General features: G+C 41.6%; 1 protein-coding gene across 2 annotated transcripts in view; it reads right to left on the bottom strand.

The window, feature by feature from the left end:
* Positions 1-1,989: 1,989 nt before the first annotated feature.
* Positions 1,990-15,801, bottom strand: part of Lmod3 (leiomodin 3 (fetal)) — a 15,334-nt gene continuing 1,522 nt past the window's right edge. For both annotated transcript variants that reach the window (XM_005383808.1, XM_005383807.2), the window contains exons 3-4: positions 10,845-12,203; positions 1,990-2,368 (exon numbers count right to left, since the gene is read on the bottom strand). In XM_005383808.1, coding sequence (XP_005383865.1) covers positions 2,342-2,368; positions 10,845-12,203 — 1,386 coding nt within the window. In that variant the 3' untranslated portion in view covers positions 1,990-2,341. The remainder of the gene's footprint in view (positions 2,369-10,844; positions 12,204-15,801) is intronic.

Here is a 15,801-nt window from a genome sequence, read left to right as displayed (position 1 = left end):
AACTTCAACTGCTGACACACAGTAAGCTTTTAAATCTGCTTAGGGTGCTTATCTTATTGGAGTAAAATGTTTTATTTATTGAGGCCCTTTCTTAACCAAACTGCTTGTATATGAGCATATTTTGTAGACATTTTAGAGGAGGAGAAAACGAAGCTATCAGCTATTACTTGATTGAAAACCGTAACTGTCTAACTGTGGCTACTCTTGTACACACTAACTTACCTTTTAAAAACAGAGGACCATGTTTCTGTCTCATGACTTATCCTTCCAAATAGTACATTGTCTTAAGTTTGTCCCTGTTACAGCCATCCTCTCCCAGCCTGCTTTGCCTGCTACGTGTCAGCTACGATTCTACAGAAGGAGAAAGAAGGCAGGTGCCAATTACTTGCTCAGGTAAAGAAGAGAAAGATTACCAAAGCTTCATTTCCTAATTCCTAGGTCCCTATCACTTCTGTTATTACAAACTCTCAAAACCCTATGCATCTGGTCACAAGACAGATGATTAAGTGCTGTCAGAACTTAGAAGGAGGGAAGAATGCAGGTTCGAGTTGTTCAGGCCGTGGTTTGTGGAGGACGTGGATGGGGCCCAGCTTTGGGGATGGGCTGGGCTCTCACATGCCAAGCACAGGAGGGAAATGTCCGGTGTGGGGGGAATTCCGTGGCAGGGCAGAGAAAGAAGAGGAACTGAGTGTGTGGGAGGCTGGTTTATCAAGAGGAATATAAAAGATATGCAGTGAATAAGATCGTAGTAGTACACTGGGGCCCCGCAATGGAGTGTCCTGAAGGATGGGATAAGGACTTTAATCCTGTAAGCAAGCTTCCTTTGGAAGGATTTCGAGGAACACAACAAAGATCAAATTAGACTCCCATACTATATTAAAAGTTTGTCAATAACTATATTATCTACCCCCCTAATTTATTTCTACAGAACACCACACTATCTCCTGTTGTCCTTATATGTAGAAACACTGCTCGGAAGTGTTCATATAAGGTGTAACCAAACAATGCACTGAATGATTCAAAAGACACATCATAGCCAGTCCTCCTCAAAGTCTCGCCCTTGCCTTGAACACAGTTACGCCGTTGTTCTTGGCTGCTTTCTGAAGCGATTTCAAAACTCCTGGCCGCCTCGATGTCCTAATTCCATTCAAAACCTTTACTCTGCACGGTCATTCTGTCTTTGGGGAAGACCCAGAAGTCACATGGTGCCAGGTTTGGTGAACAAGTTGGACAGGGCACTCCATATTGTTTTTATTTGGCAGAAATCGCCATAGACGTATTTGAGTCAGTTCAGGACAGGGAGGCAGACAGGAAAAGACTCACTAAAAAGAGCTTCAGAAAGTGGCAAGAACATCGGGTAAGTCAGTTCAAAGCAAGGGAAAGCACCGGGGAGGGGTTAATGGCATTTAAAACCTTTTTCATTTTATGTAACATTTTGTTTTGCTTTGCTTTGTTGTGTTTGAGACAGGACCTCACTAAGTGGTTCAGGATGACCTTGAACTCACTATGTCGCCCTGGCTGGCCTAGAACTCACAGGGATCTTCCTGCTTCAGCCTCCCCAGTGCTGGGATTACAGGTGTGTGCCACCACGCCAGGCACTTAATTTTTTTTTAATGTAAACATTTATCATATTCTTAGGGTCATACCTCCTGCATGCAGGGATTACTTTGTTCTCTTTACTTTTTCTGCCGGCAGTTTGTTTTCTTCACGGTGAGCTCGGTGCTCCGTTCCTCCCAGGTACCCCACTGGAAGAACACACCCAAACTTCAGGACAGTCACGGAGGGAGAAAGCCAGGCAGGGCTGGAAACGAAAGCTCTGGGGATTCCCAGAGTTAGACTAATATGCAACCCTTCCATTTCAGAGCTGCAGAAGAGCCAGGGGTTCAATTCACTCTCCATATTTCCGTAGGCTGAAACCCAACCATCCCCTTGAGGACACTGCAGTGAGTTACAGCGGAGGAGGCGGAAGGGGTGAAAAGGGGAATGTGATGAATGGGTAACACTTCTGTCTTGTTTATTATTTACCAGAAGAAAGCAATAGTAAAGCAAATGTTCATAAAAACATTTTTTAAGCTTCTGCCCCTGAAAACATGACTCTAAATTACACCTAAGGCGCTCAGACTGATTGCAGGTAGAAAATATTGCCCGTGATCGTTAGGATTTTTGTCTCCTTCTCCCTTCCTCCGCCCATGTTTTGTGCGCCCCAAGCTTTGTGCTTTGTACTGATTCCCCTCGGGCGTAAGCACGGCCTCTGTCCCACCTCCTGGTGCAGAAGGGCGGTGGCCAAAGAGTCACTGTTTCAACTCCCTGCTCTTCCTCTTGCTCTTCACTCTGCAGCCTCTTATGCCAGTTCTTTCGGCAACTGCACCTGTGATTTGAAAGAAAAGGGAAAAATCAATCTCGGGAATTCAAGCGCTTTACAGCAAAAATTACACGGATGCAGGATGGATGAGAAGTCCTGGCCAGAGAGTCCTGCGGAATCATGGTGAAATAAGAACCACTGCAGCCAGCAAGCACTGGGCATTTGCTAATGCCAGGGACTGTTTCAGGGTCATTTACCACCCTGTGAAGTGTGTCAGAAACAAGAGGGCCAGTGCTGGAGTCAGCCTGAGTTCAAAGCCTGGCACTTACCAGTTGATTGCTGTTGGGCATTATTTTCTCAGATATGTGATGACAGTGACAGTAGAATAATCAATGTTACCATTTTTTTTCTTTTTTTGCGGTACTGGGGATCGAACTCAGGACCTTGTACTTGCCAGGCAGGCGCTTATGCCACTGAGCTATATTCCCAGCCCAATGTTAACATTTTTTTTAAACAAAACATTACCTCACTACTTCCTACAACAGCCTTGTAAGCAGGGGAAAGGCTCAGAGAAGACGCTAACTTTCCAAAGGTAAGGCAGCTAGGAAGTGGCAGAGTAGGATTTGAGCTGGATTTGTCTGCTTATAGAACCCACGACTGTACACTGCCTAAAAAATACCATCCCCCCCAAAAGAGATATGTTCTTTTTAAAATAGTTCTTTCCCCTTTGAACCATATTCTTAATTTGATGCTCAGTAAAACTTAAAAATATTATTTGGTGACACCCCCAGTGCAAAAAATATGAATGACTTAAATCCAACTCTGCACATCAACTTCCTACTTCTGGGTCATACAAACAGCTTCAACTCGAGTTCCTGCAGGGTTTCAAGTGGCCTGAATCACAGGAGAGTGACCCCCCATTACCTTCCAGAAAACACTGAAGAAACTAAGCGACCATTCAGAGTTGGTACAAAATAGCAACCAAGTCTGCTTCTCCCTTACTGCCTACGTCCGCCTGCCAGTGTGACGAACACCTTTGGCTGTCTGTTATGGCTCCTTCTGCAGCCAGTTGTCTGCCCATGACCTTTGGCCAGGGACGTTTCCCGGCATGCTGTCCATCAGGAAGGACATTGGCTCTGTGTGCTGCTGCCTTCAAGCCGAGGACCCTCCCAGGTGCTCTGACCTGCCCCTTCCCTCGAGCTAGACTTTGAGAAGGAAGGGGTATGACTGTGCCTCAGGACATTCACGCAAGGAAAACATGGATAATTAGGAAGAGCGATGAACAAAAAAATATGCCAGCTACCTAAAATAACCGGAAAGTTGCAATGAATAGCTAAAACAGTGTGATCTTTGTATTATGGATCTTTGTATGTGTTTCTATACCTGTTGAAGGGTTCCAAAATAATATCTTAAAAAGTGAAATGTGACACTGACCCTGCATAATAAACCAAAAGACATAAACACATGTGTCAAATTCGAGCAAGCTGCCAGTGCAGACCTTTGGGGTGAGGATGAACAAGTCACAAAATGATCTCAGTGAACTGTTTGAAAAAGAAATAATGAAGTAGACTTCTTGCTTCCTATTTACTTTTAACATCTTTCCTTCTAATTAATCTGTAATATCAAATATTTTTTAAAAACCAGAAACTATAAAAGTTCTAAGGAAAAATCAGTACATAATTTAGTCACCAGTGAAGCCATTCATAAGCAGAATAACAAAAAACATACAGAAAAAAATTGGTAGATTTTTTTCAAATAGGAAAGAATCAACTTGTGTCATCATTATGGAATTCTTTTCCCCCTCATTTATTAAAATTCATTTTTAAAAAGAGTGTATGTGGAGCTAGATGTGGTGGTGCATATCTGTAATTCCAGTGCTTGGGAGGCTGAGGCAGGAGGATTGCCATGAGTTCAAGGCCAGCATGAACTACATAGCGAGACCTTGTCTTAAGAAAACAAAACAAACCACTAACAACAGAAAGTCAAAGGAGTGTGTGGTATGTAAGTGTATGTGTGGCTCTTGCACAGTACACATATATATACACACTCATAGAGCCTGTGTGTGAAGACCTATTTCAGCATACGTGTTTTGAGTTCCTCTTCTGTTTGTGTCCATTCAGGACTTCAAGGCAGCCACAACAGCTCAACTGAAGACCCTCACAAAAGAGGATGTCCAGAACTGCTTTAGAAAGTGGCAAGCTCAGTGGGAGAAGTATGCTCCAAGTGGGGAGTAGAAATTTGAGGACAATCCATTGCAATGTGTATTTCATTGTATTTTTTTTGTTTGTTTTGTTTTTCTTCCAGTACCGGGAATCGAACTCATGACCTTGTGCTTGTCAGGCAGGTGCTGTGCCGCTGAGCTAACTCTCCAGCCCCTGTATTTTTTTTTAAATTCAACATTCACTGTCTATTTTGATCACACCTCATACAAGCCCAGGGTTTGCTTTGATTTTTTGTGAAAGGAGCAGTATTTGAGACAAGCCTCAGAAACTGGATAAATTTCCACAGAGAGAAGAAGAGATAATTTGAGGCAGAGAGTGTAACAGAGGCAGAAAAGCAAGCAAGGCTCTTCCGGGAAAATACAGTATCAGGTGTGGTCTGCCGTGCATGTCCTGAAGTCGTGGTTGTCAAAATGCAGTCCACAAGGAAGCAGCATCAGTGCCTCTGGGGAACAGGCCAGAAATGCGAAACCTCAGGTCCTAAGACTTACTGAATCAGAGCCTAGGATGGCAATAGACTTAAAGACAGCAGCTTATCAAAGCCTCTCCCTTGACATATGAGGGGAAGGCAATTATGTAATTCCTGGACTGTTTAAGCTCTTTTGAGAGGGGCTTGAGATGTTACATGGCTTCGCTCCAGAGAGTCTCTGTTCATAAGAATCACTGTATTTTCAAAGTGATGATTTACATTTGGCTTTGACTCGTGTAGATTCTCCTGATTTCTTTTCGGAGACAAGAAAAAGGGGCAGAGAAGGATAAACCTGAGTCATTTTTAGGTAAATAGATGAACCTTGAGACTATAATTTTAAGTGAAGTAATGAGAAACACAAGTTTAGATACTGAATTGTTTCTCTGTCTCTCTCTGTCTCTCTGTTTTCTCCCTATTGGGACAAGGTCTTGCTATGTAGTTCAGGCACTCACTATGTACCCCAGGCTGGCCTCAAACTCTCTGTGATCCTCCTGTCTCAGCCTCCTGAGTGCTAGGATTACACTGTTTGTCGTGTGTGAGAAGCCCAAAGAATATATAAGGAGCAAAACAGAAGCTAGATGTTGGAAAATAGGAAGAACATGTTCAAATGGGGAGAGACAAGGAAAAGGGGATCGGGGAGAGAAGAAGGGGAAAGGGACTTCAGAAAAAGAGAATGGGAAGGAAATGGAAACAAAGCTTGTGTAAATGGGGCGAAGAAAGTTTGAAAAGAGGGGAGGGGGCTAGGGAAAGGAGAATGAAGACGTATTATGGACAGGTACAAATTCCCTACAATGACTATGATCACTATGTATGGCCATAGGTGCTAATAAAAAAAGTTTTGTAAAAAAGGGGGACAGAAAAAAATAAGCTGACAACGAGGGAAACAGAAACCGGGGTCTTGTCCTAAGTTGTGTGATACTGACACCAAAGGAGACAGGTGACAGGAAAGAGAATTGCCAAAGGATACCATCTAGAAAAGCTGATTAAGAGAAAGGGTACAACTACCGCAAAGAAGGGACCAGAGACAAAGTCAGGGGCTTGGACTGATCAGCTTAAATTCTGCAATCGTAGCAACTGGTAAGGGATCATGGAGTCTTGGGGGATACAAACATTGCACATGACATTGTCTTGAAGTCTTCCCGAGGAGAACTTTAGCAGGGTTATTGACAATTATTGTCAACCCAGACATATGCAGTGAGCCCAAAATAAAAGGAAGTGGCTGTTAAAGCAGCCCTCTCTCTGCTGCGGAAGCCTAGATTTGCTATAACTGCGGTGGCCTCAGCGAATGGAGGAGCTGCTGTGAATGGGAGTTTACAAGTACAGCATCCTCCAGGAGGGTGGTCAGTGAGAGAGCCGTGACATTTCTGAAGATGAAAGAAAACTGTGTATTTGTCAGGGAGGGAAAGCTTGCATGCAGAACGCTCTGTTCCGGTACCACATCTGTTTAGAGTTATTAACTCATAGGGAAAGAGATTAGTTGTTATGTAATAAATTTACATTGTCAGAGAGGAAAAAAGATTAAAAGAGAGCGAGAACACTAAAAAATTCTTTTTTTTTCTTTTTTTTTTTTGTCTTTTTGAGACAGGGTCTCACTATGCAGTTCAGGCTGGCCTTGAGCTCACTTTGTAGCTCAGGCTGGTCTCAAACTGGCAATGATCCTCCTGCCTCAGCCTCCCGAGTGCTGGGATTACAGGCATGCGCCACCACACCCGGCTCTAAAAAATTCTTTAGGAGCCAAACAAGTAAATGAATGAAGCAGGGCAGGTATAAGAAGAAAAACTGGAGAGGCCGTGTCCTATTTCAAGGGAGAAGCCAATATGCAGAAGTAGCTGATTGGAGAATGCTTGTCTGCCCAGCATGGGTAAGGCCCTGGGTCCAAGCCCTAACACCACGCATCACACACACACACACATCCACACACAAAGCAGTTGGTTTGTGTTGTGCAAATGTAACCCCAGGATGGTCAGATCTGATGTTTCAAGTAATGCTAGATATTTAGAATTTTTTATGGGACATTTGAAATGTAGACAGTAACACCTAAGCCAATAAAGCAGGTATGCAGATATTGCCTATATCCACTGGTTTTTGATACTTGGCCCACAGAGGACAGTTTTAACTGAGTTGGATGGGTCGTTATAAGAGGTAGTATTTGAACTAAGCAAGTATAGATTCAGACTTGGGAGGCCTCCATTTCAGGGGTCCAAGGCCAGAGAAATGGGTTTGGGGAAAAAAATCAGCATCAAAATGAAAAACATAATTAAAAAAAATTAAAGTCATTCTTGCAGTGTGTGCAAAATTAATATTTCCAAGCCTATAGAGCAATATATTTTTAAAAGTTTCCAAAAACTATGAATCATTTCTAGCTATGTTTTTGAACAGTCAATATTCCAACTAAGAACATCAGTTTAAAAAAAAAAATACAAGATTTCAAAATGGAGTGTTAATTTTATCCTCATATTGAAAATTCAAGGATTTGGAGGGCATCTGAACCTAAAACCCAGAAACCTGTAATTTCATTTCCATAAAGTGAGTATTTTCATGTTTTGTGGGAATGACCAAAAATATCCCTTTCTCTTCGGGTGTTGTCATATGACCACTAATGGTGTTTAAAGTATTTCACCGAGTCTGTGAGGCATGTCTGTGATGTTTCCCCAGCTAAGACATCAGAATGAATCTTATATTAATGGTGTTTACATCTGCTGGCCGCAGGTGTAAGGGTGCACACCTCACAGCTCTGCACCCTGTCATCACCCCAAGGAGTTATACCCCTGCCGGGACAACGCACATGCACACACACTGCAACTTAAAATCGCTTTTAAAGAACAAAAAGGCAAATGTAGTAAAATGTGATGGGTGTGTGAGACTTGCTTGTGCTATTTTCGAATTTCTGTTGGTCAAAAATTATTTCAAAATAAAAGTATAAAAAATTTTTTTTTTGGCACCAGGAATCAAACTCGAGACCTTGTGCTTGCCAGGCAGGCGCTTGTGCCACTGAGCTATATCCCTGGCTCCAGAAAGATAAAAAATTAAAATGCATTTTAAAAGATTACAGTATGACTTGGCTTTCACACAGATATTTATCCTCCTGCTTCAGCTTCTGGAGTGCTGGGTTACAGGCGTGTGCCACCACACCCGGCCCTTTCTTTTTTCTTTCTTTCTTTCTTTTTTTTTTGTAATGGGGATTAAACCCAGGGCCTTTACACTGAGCTACATCCCAAGCCTTTTTTTATTTTTTACTTTGAGATAGGGTCTCATCAAGTTCCTAAGTTGCCCAGGCTGGGCTCAAACTTGAGATCTTCCTGCTTCAGCCTTCCAGGGTACTGGGATTGCGGGTGTGCACCACTATACTTGACTCATATTTTTCTTGCATAGTGTTTCATAAGACCAAGTAGATGAAGTTGTGTGACATTTGTGAGATACATGAGAAAACCTAGGTATCAGGCCAAGCCAGGCAGACGAAAGCAGGAGAAATGAGCAATTCCTAACAATATTTAAAAGCTATTTCAAAGCAGAGGCGGATGCAAGACTGTACCTCAAAAGGTATGTCATCCTTTACTTTGCAGCATATTTCACTTTCTTAATTTATTAGAAAAACCAAACAATTAAAATTGATAACATTTTATAATTGATTAAAACATGAAAAATTTAGTACTTAGTAGGGTGCTGTGTTGTTGCAAATATCAGAGTGAATTTATTAAAATGTCCTTTGCTCTAGGATGTAGAAACAAAGCTGAAACCTTCTCAGTTGAATAAAAGGGAAAGAGCCTTGACCCTGAAACTTATAAAACCCACATTGTAGCTCCACGAGGTGGAGACTGCGCCTGCCTGACCATGGTACCCGCCCCTTTCACAGTGCCGGACATAAGCAAACAGTGGTTGCACTGAAGAATACGTGAATGGATGGGATGGAATTGACTCAGGGAAAGCGGATTTGCTCAGAGAACCTTCCCTCAGAAATCAGGGTGGTGGCTCAGGTAATTGTTTGAACTCCATTTCTTATTCTACTCTGAATCTGCATGCCACCTTTCACATAGATTTTAAGACAGACTTTATATCATTCTTTTCAGAAAGTTATTTCCTGACTTACAGCTATCAAAGTGGCTAGGACATTCTTGGCCAATGACAGATCATAAAGGAAATGATGGAGCGTTCGTTATCTCCGACACCCTCATTCACCCTCAGGTTTGGCTCTTAGGAGAGGAACAGGTGTAGTCTGAAGTTGTGCCCAAGGTCAGGCAAAGAACCACAAGTGACCTCGTGTGACCTCTAGTGCTCTTCCTGGCATCTATCCCCGGAAAAATCAGGCTGCCTCCAAATCTCAGATCAAAGTCATCTTTGATTTAAAAGATGGAATATGGGCAACTCTACATTTCTAGGAGATGAGAGTAAGAGCTATAAATATGTATGTATGTGAATAAGTGGCAATTATCTTTTTAAATGTGTACTGGGGAAGTAACAATTATCTCATTTTAGAATATAAAGCTCTTCAAAGCAGAAAAAATACAAGCTTACATGGAAATTTGTTAACACGTTTTAAACGTTTGTGAATCTCTACGGTGAAATAATATGTTGACTATGCTGTCAAGGTAATCTCTCAGCTAAATCACACACAAGACTTTAAAATAACGCAGGTAAGTATTAGTCAATGTAACATATAGACATACATCCTTCAGCCTCTATAAGTGCAATTATAATAACGACCTCCAAAAATGCATTTCTGCAACTTCAGCTGCAAAGAATAGAACTTTTTCACTTGGTGGCAATATTGAGTCACAGTAAATATTAAAACTGAAATAGTAGTAAATATTTTCAAACTCTTTAGATACATGGAGACTGTAACCTGAGGTTTACCCTTCAACTAGCCACTGAACTATTGGAGAATGTAAACTGGGTGTGGTGGCACTTGCCTGTAATCTCAGCACCCTGGGAGAGTAAGAGGATCACCAGTTTGAGCTGTACCTGGGCCACTTGGCAAGTTGGTGAGACGCTGTCTCAAAAATCAAAAAGTGCTGGGGGTGTAGCTCAGTGCCAAGGTACTGGGTTCAACCTCTCTACCACCAGCAAAAAAAACAAAGAAAGAGAAAAAGAAAAAGAAAAGAAAAGAAGAGAGAAGAGAAGGGGAAGGGAGGGGAAGGGAGGGGAAGGGAGGAGAGGGGAAGGAAGGGCAGGGGAGGGGAGGGGAGGGGAGGAGAGGAAGGGCAAAGACTGTAAGTGCAATTGTGGGTAATTGCTCTTCATTTACTAAAAAGAACCAAGTGGCCTAATGAGGCTTACACTCGGCCTAATTAGGCCTCCTTCTTGTTTACTCACCCCAGCAGGTCCCTGGGGATCTCTGGCCATCCCTTGTGTGTGGCTAGAAGGGTGTCATTTTGCACATGCACGTGGAGGGTGCAGAACAGCAGGGCGAATAAAAGTTTGACCCTGGACTCAGAACGGCCTCTCACAGCTCTACCACTCCTAGCTGTGTCTTCCAGACACTTTAGTAACCTAAAGCCTCAGCCTCCTCTTTTCATGGGTTCAACATGCTCCCGCTGCCCTACAGTACTCTGCTGGCCAAGCCTCTTTTTAAATGGGAACAATAATTGTATTTGCTTCGGGAACTGGAAGATGATACGCGTCCATTGATATGATGATCCTGGCTTATGGAAAGTGCCCGATAAGTGCTAGCTGCTAATATTAGGGTCATGGTAGTCACATAGCCATATGACTTTAGGGATAACCACCAATTGAGACTTACTGGTTATGCTCCCTGGTTTCCACCACGAGTATCTCCTTGTGTTAAAATATACAGAGAACAGAACAGGGGTGCATTTCTTGTGGTGGTTGTTCACCATTTTTCCCTCCTTCTACTTACAGGTTTCAGATAAGCAATGTTGCTGTGACGAATGTCATTTAGGAGCTGATCTCTAGGAGTGATTTCCACCAATGGGGGTGGCCTGTTCCTCGGCACTGGCTTGAGTGTTTTGATCACGTCTTTGAGGTTGGTTTTCTCCGGTGCTTCTCTGGCTTCCGGCATGCGGGATTTGCGCTGGATCCTCTTCAGCTTCACCACTCGGAAGGAGTCAGGGTCTGTCTTGTGCTGCGGAGGCTGCGATGGCTTTTTCATCACCTCATTTCTCCGGCTGAAGGGAACCGGCTGGGCGTTGGGAGGCTGAGGAGGTGGCTGGAGGAACTCCTGCATCCTGGGATCCAGCATGGGTCCTCCTAACATCTCCCACATCCCTGGGGGCAGCCCCAAGCCATTCTCCAGCATGGCGATTAACTTTCTCTGCTCTTTGAGCTGCTGTTGTTTCTGCTCTTCTTGTCTTTTCTGCCTTTGTTTGTCCTGATTCCTGGTGAGCAGATTAGTTACCACCATCCTAGGACCTGGAAGCTCAAAATGGTAGCCCATCTTCAGCAGAGTAGTGTTGGCCTTCAAAAGCCGGGATATCTCCATTTCAGCATGGTGGCCGAGCATGTGCCTCTGATTGTGGAATCGGAGTTCAGTGAGCGTCTCATTGAACTGGAGACACCTCATGATGGCCACGATGCCTTTTCCCGTGATGAAGTTGGACTCAATGTTGAGCGTCGTGATGCTCCTGTTCTCTCGCAGCATGTTCGCCAAGGCATAGGCGACGCTCTCGTCGGCGCCCACATTCGCCAGACTGAAAGTCTTGATATGTTTGTTCTTCTTCATGGCATTGACAAAGTCCAGCAACATCTCCCTGGGGATGTTTTCAATGTTGTTCAGGTTGAGTTCCTTCATGTCAGGGTCGTTTTGCCTCACCCTCCTCAAGCTCCCATCCAGATCCGTCTGGTTCCCTGAAGGCCTTGCACTCACTTTCAGAAAACTGGTGTCTAGAGCTAACTTCTTAGGATCTAATTTTGATATTTTTTTCTCACTTTTTTCTTGGGCCTCTGGTTGATCTGCCTGTTCCGTGAAGGTTTGAGTGGGTACCTGTTGGCAGTTGCTCTCACAATTTCTGATTTCTTCCTCTGCTTTCCTTTCCTCTTCCCCTGTCGCTTTTTCATCACTCTCTTCACCATCCTCTTCTCCTTCATCATCTTCACCTTCCTCAGCCTCGCTGTCATCATCATCGGTTTCTTGGACATTGTTGCCTCTCGTTGATTTCTTTGTAATTGCAGCTATTTCATTATTGAGCTTTTCTCTTAAAAACTGGGACACATTTTTATTTTTTCTGTCTCTTTCTTCATGCTGTTCTTGAGTGTTTTCCTAAAAGAGAGGTTTGTGAGGGTTAGAATATATAGCAGTGAACAAATACAAAGTTCAGCAGTATCTAGCAGAGATAAAATATTTAAGTGAAAAATATTTATTTTAAATGAAAAAAAGCAAGCCAAAATTTATTTCAGGCAAAAAAGCAAGCCAATAAACTACATGTACAGTGCCTCTCCCTCCCTCCCTCTCTCTCTCTCTTTTTCTCTTTCTGTCTCTCTCTCTCTCTCTCTGTCTCTCTGTCTCTCCGTCTCTCTCTCTCTCTCTCTATATATATATATATATGGAAAAGCTGTTGGAATGTTTCAAACTTATGGTTATTTCTGAGAAAGGGAGATAACTACTAAGAAAAGCCCCAGGAGAGGAAGCATTTGGAAGCATTTATATTCCTTTCCCTTTTTTTTTTCTGCCTGGGGATTGAACCCAGGGCCTGTGCGTGTTAGGAAAGTGAGCGCTCTACCACTGAGCTCCACCTAGCCCTAACTTTCACTCTTACCTTAGATAATTCTAAAGTTTTTTCAAAGCACATATATGATAAATAAATACAACCACAACAAAGACCAATTTTTATACACTCACATAAGTAAGAACACATTTCAGCTGTGTTTATACTACGCCATAGAGAGCTATCCCCTTGGTGTCACTAGGGTATTGGAGCCAGGATCCCTGTAGCTACCAAAATTTATGTGTGTTCAAGTCCCTTATAAAAGGGCATGGTATTTGCATATAACTACACACATCGTCCCTCTTACAGGTCTTTTAAATGACTTACAATACCCAATACAATGTAAATGTTGTATAAATGATTATTATACTATATTGTTTGGGGAACTATGATAAAGAAAAAAGTCTAAATATGTTTAGCTCAGATTCAAGTTTTCAAAAAATATTTTTGATGTATGGTTGGTTGAATCTAAGCATATAGACTTTGAGGATCCAAGACACCAACTGCATTAAAATAAAACCTAGTTAATTTTGTTTCCAGAGTCTGTGTTGTTTTTCAAAATGACATTCAATTCCAGAAGCAGTTAAAAATTTATTTGTTTTGAAAACTTTATAGCTTTTCCTCAAAGAGTTGGAATCTTAGTCTTATACACAGCTGAAAAAGCATCTTTGTACTCAACCGTCCTGGGTTACACAGTACTTTCCTTATTGCCCTAACTAAAATTTGTATTCCTAAAATGTCTGCTAATTGTATATAACATGTACATCAAATTTCCCTGAGAATATAACATATTGTGGGAAAAATGAAAGAAGTCTAATAACTTAAATTTTTAAAAAGACCTTGGTTTTAACTTTGCCCTTTTAGCTTTGTAGAAAGTACCCTGGCCATTCCAGACACAACTTCCTTAGCCTTGTTTCTTTTGAAGAAAAGTGCCTAGAAAGGGCAGAGGTAAAATGGAATGAGGTTATGCAGACATGCAGAAACAATCGCTTTGTCTGAGAAGGCAAATGACAGTAAGCCTTCAGTGATATTTATTAAGAACAAATCTCCAGGCACAGCACTGCACTCTTGTAATCTCAGCTACTCAGGAGACTGATGCAGGGGCATCACAAGTTCAAGACCAGCCTGGGCAATTTAGTGAGGCTCCATCTCAAAATTTAAAAGGCTATAGATGTAGCTCCATGTACAGTGCTTACCTAGGATGTGTGCGGCCCTGGCTTTAATCTCCAGTGTTAAAGAGAAATAAAGTTTAGTAGATTCTTGTGTATCAGTTGTTATGCTCTTGTACATAATAGGTCTAAATTATAGGTGTCATTTTATTTATTTATTTTGGTACCAAGAATCAAACTCAGGACCTTGCACTTGCCAAGCAGGTGCTTATGATGCTGAGCTATATCCCCAGCCCAAAGGTGTCATTTTAAAAGCTAGCATAACAATCTGAGACACAGGATCATCTAAGCAAAAATTTAATGCTCATGTATGTGAGGTATGATACAAATATGGTACTTATATTAAAAAAATTATTACAGTAAAAGACACATTGCTGTTAATCCTCCTCAAAAGATTCACCCTCCACATCAGACACATTTGTCTCACTGTTCTGGCCACTTTCTGAAGCAGTTCTGGACTTCCTCTGTCATGTCTTTAGTTGTGGCTTCCTCAATGTCCTGAATCAAGTCAAAATGTTTACTTCTAATGGCTATTTTGGCTCTGGGGCCGATCCAGGAGTCACATGGTACCAGATCCAGTGAATAAGGTGATGAACACACACTGTAATGTTTTTATTTGGTAGAAATTGCCATAAATGGTTGCCTAATGTCGGGTGATAAAAAAATACAGCATCAAATTAAACATTTATTACAGTAAATGAAACACTGCCATTAATCCTCTCAAAAAACCCAAAATATTTCCTCACTTCAAACACACCCCATTATTCATGGATATATGTCTTTACTGTAATAAGATTTTTAATTTTAACATTCGCTATATTTTTCAATTACTCCTTGCACTATAGGTTGGAATTGACAGTTGATAATAGCGCAGTTCAAGTAAAGCCTTCTCGACTGAATTTCGCATCTGTCCCAGCAGGGGGAGCCAACAATCAAGCTGTTTATGGTACAGGAAGAAACAAGGGTAGAAGTAGTCTTATTTTTTCTCTAAAATTGATATTTTTAGACTAGACTTTGAATCCGTTGACCTCCACTTGTAAATGGTCTTCAATTTGTATCATAAACTCTAAGCTGATCAAATCAGCAATCTATTTTCTTTAGCTCAGTACATGTTTAAACTTTCTGGACCATGAAACCAATTACTGCTTGCCTTAATGACAGCCAATTGATAGTAACCTGACAAGATACATTGGTATCAGCAGGAATAATGGGAGAAACTTTACCTGGGGAGAATCCTTCTTGTTTTTGTTAAGTCATTTTTGACTGAAACATTTTTTAAAAACTATGCTGATATACATGAAGTTCATAGAGTCATCAACAATTTTAGTTTTTAGATTAATTTTTTTCAGAAAGAATTATCTTGCAGGGGTACGTACCTATAATCCCAGTTATTATAGAGACTGAGGCAAGAAGATCACAAATTTGAGGCCAGCTTGGGCAACTAAGTGAGACTCTGTCTCAAATTTTAAAAGGTGAGGGGTATAGTTCAATGGTAGAGCATTGGCCTAGGAAACTTGAGGCCCTGGATCTAATCCCCAGTACCACAAAACAAAACAAAGCAAAACAACACAGCCCACTATCCCTGTAACTGTGCTTGTCTCATTTTGCTCTATTTTGCCAGAAGATTGTCACCAAAATGAAACCCGATTTATTCTTTATTCTAGGAATTTTTGTGTAGTTTTATGTACAATTTTTGCTAAATAGAATGTAAAATAATTTTCAGGATAAAAACTATTTAAAATAGCTTAATAGCTATCAATTTCTACATGGCATCATTGATTCCTACTACATGGTGGGCATGTTACACATTTCTGATTATTTGACTTGATTTAATTGTAGAATGTGTGACTAGACTTTTAGGGAACTATGACATCTTTGACACTGAATGTGCAATGTTTCCTATGAATGGATGTGCCAGACAAAGAGGGTGCAAATCTTCTCAAAGGGGTCTTTGAACTGAGAATAAAGAACAAAGAAGAAGAAG

The sequence above is a fragment of the Chinchilla lanigera genome, unplaced genomic scaffold (genome assembly GCF_000276665.1).
Source record: "Chinchilla lanigera isolate Chin_1 unplaced genomic scaffold, ChiLan1.0 scaffold00020, whole genome shotgun sequence".
In the NCBI taxonomy this organism is placed as follows: domain Eukaryota; kingdom Metazoa; phylum Chordata; class Mammalia; order Rodentia; family Chinchillidae; genus Chinchilla; species Chinchilla lanigera.
The sequence above is the reverse complement of the archived record's forward strand: the minus strand, read 5'-3'. Positions and strand labels throughout refer to the sequence as shown.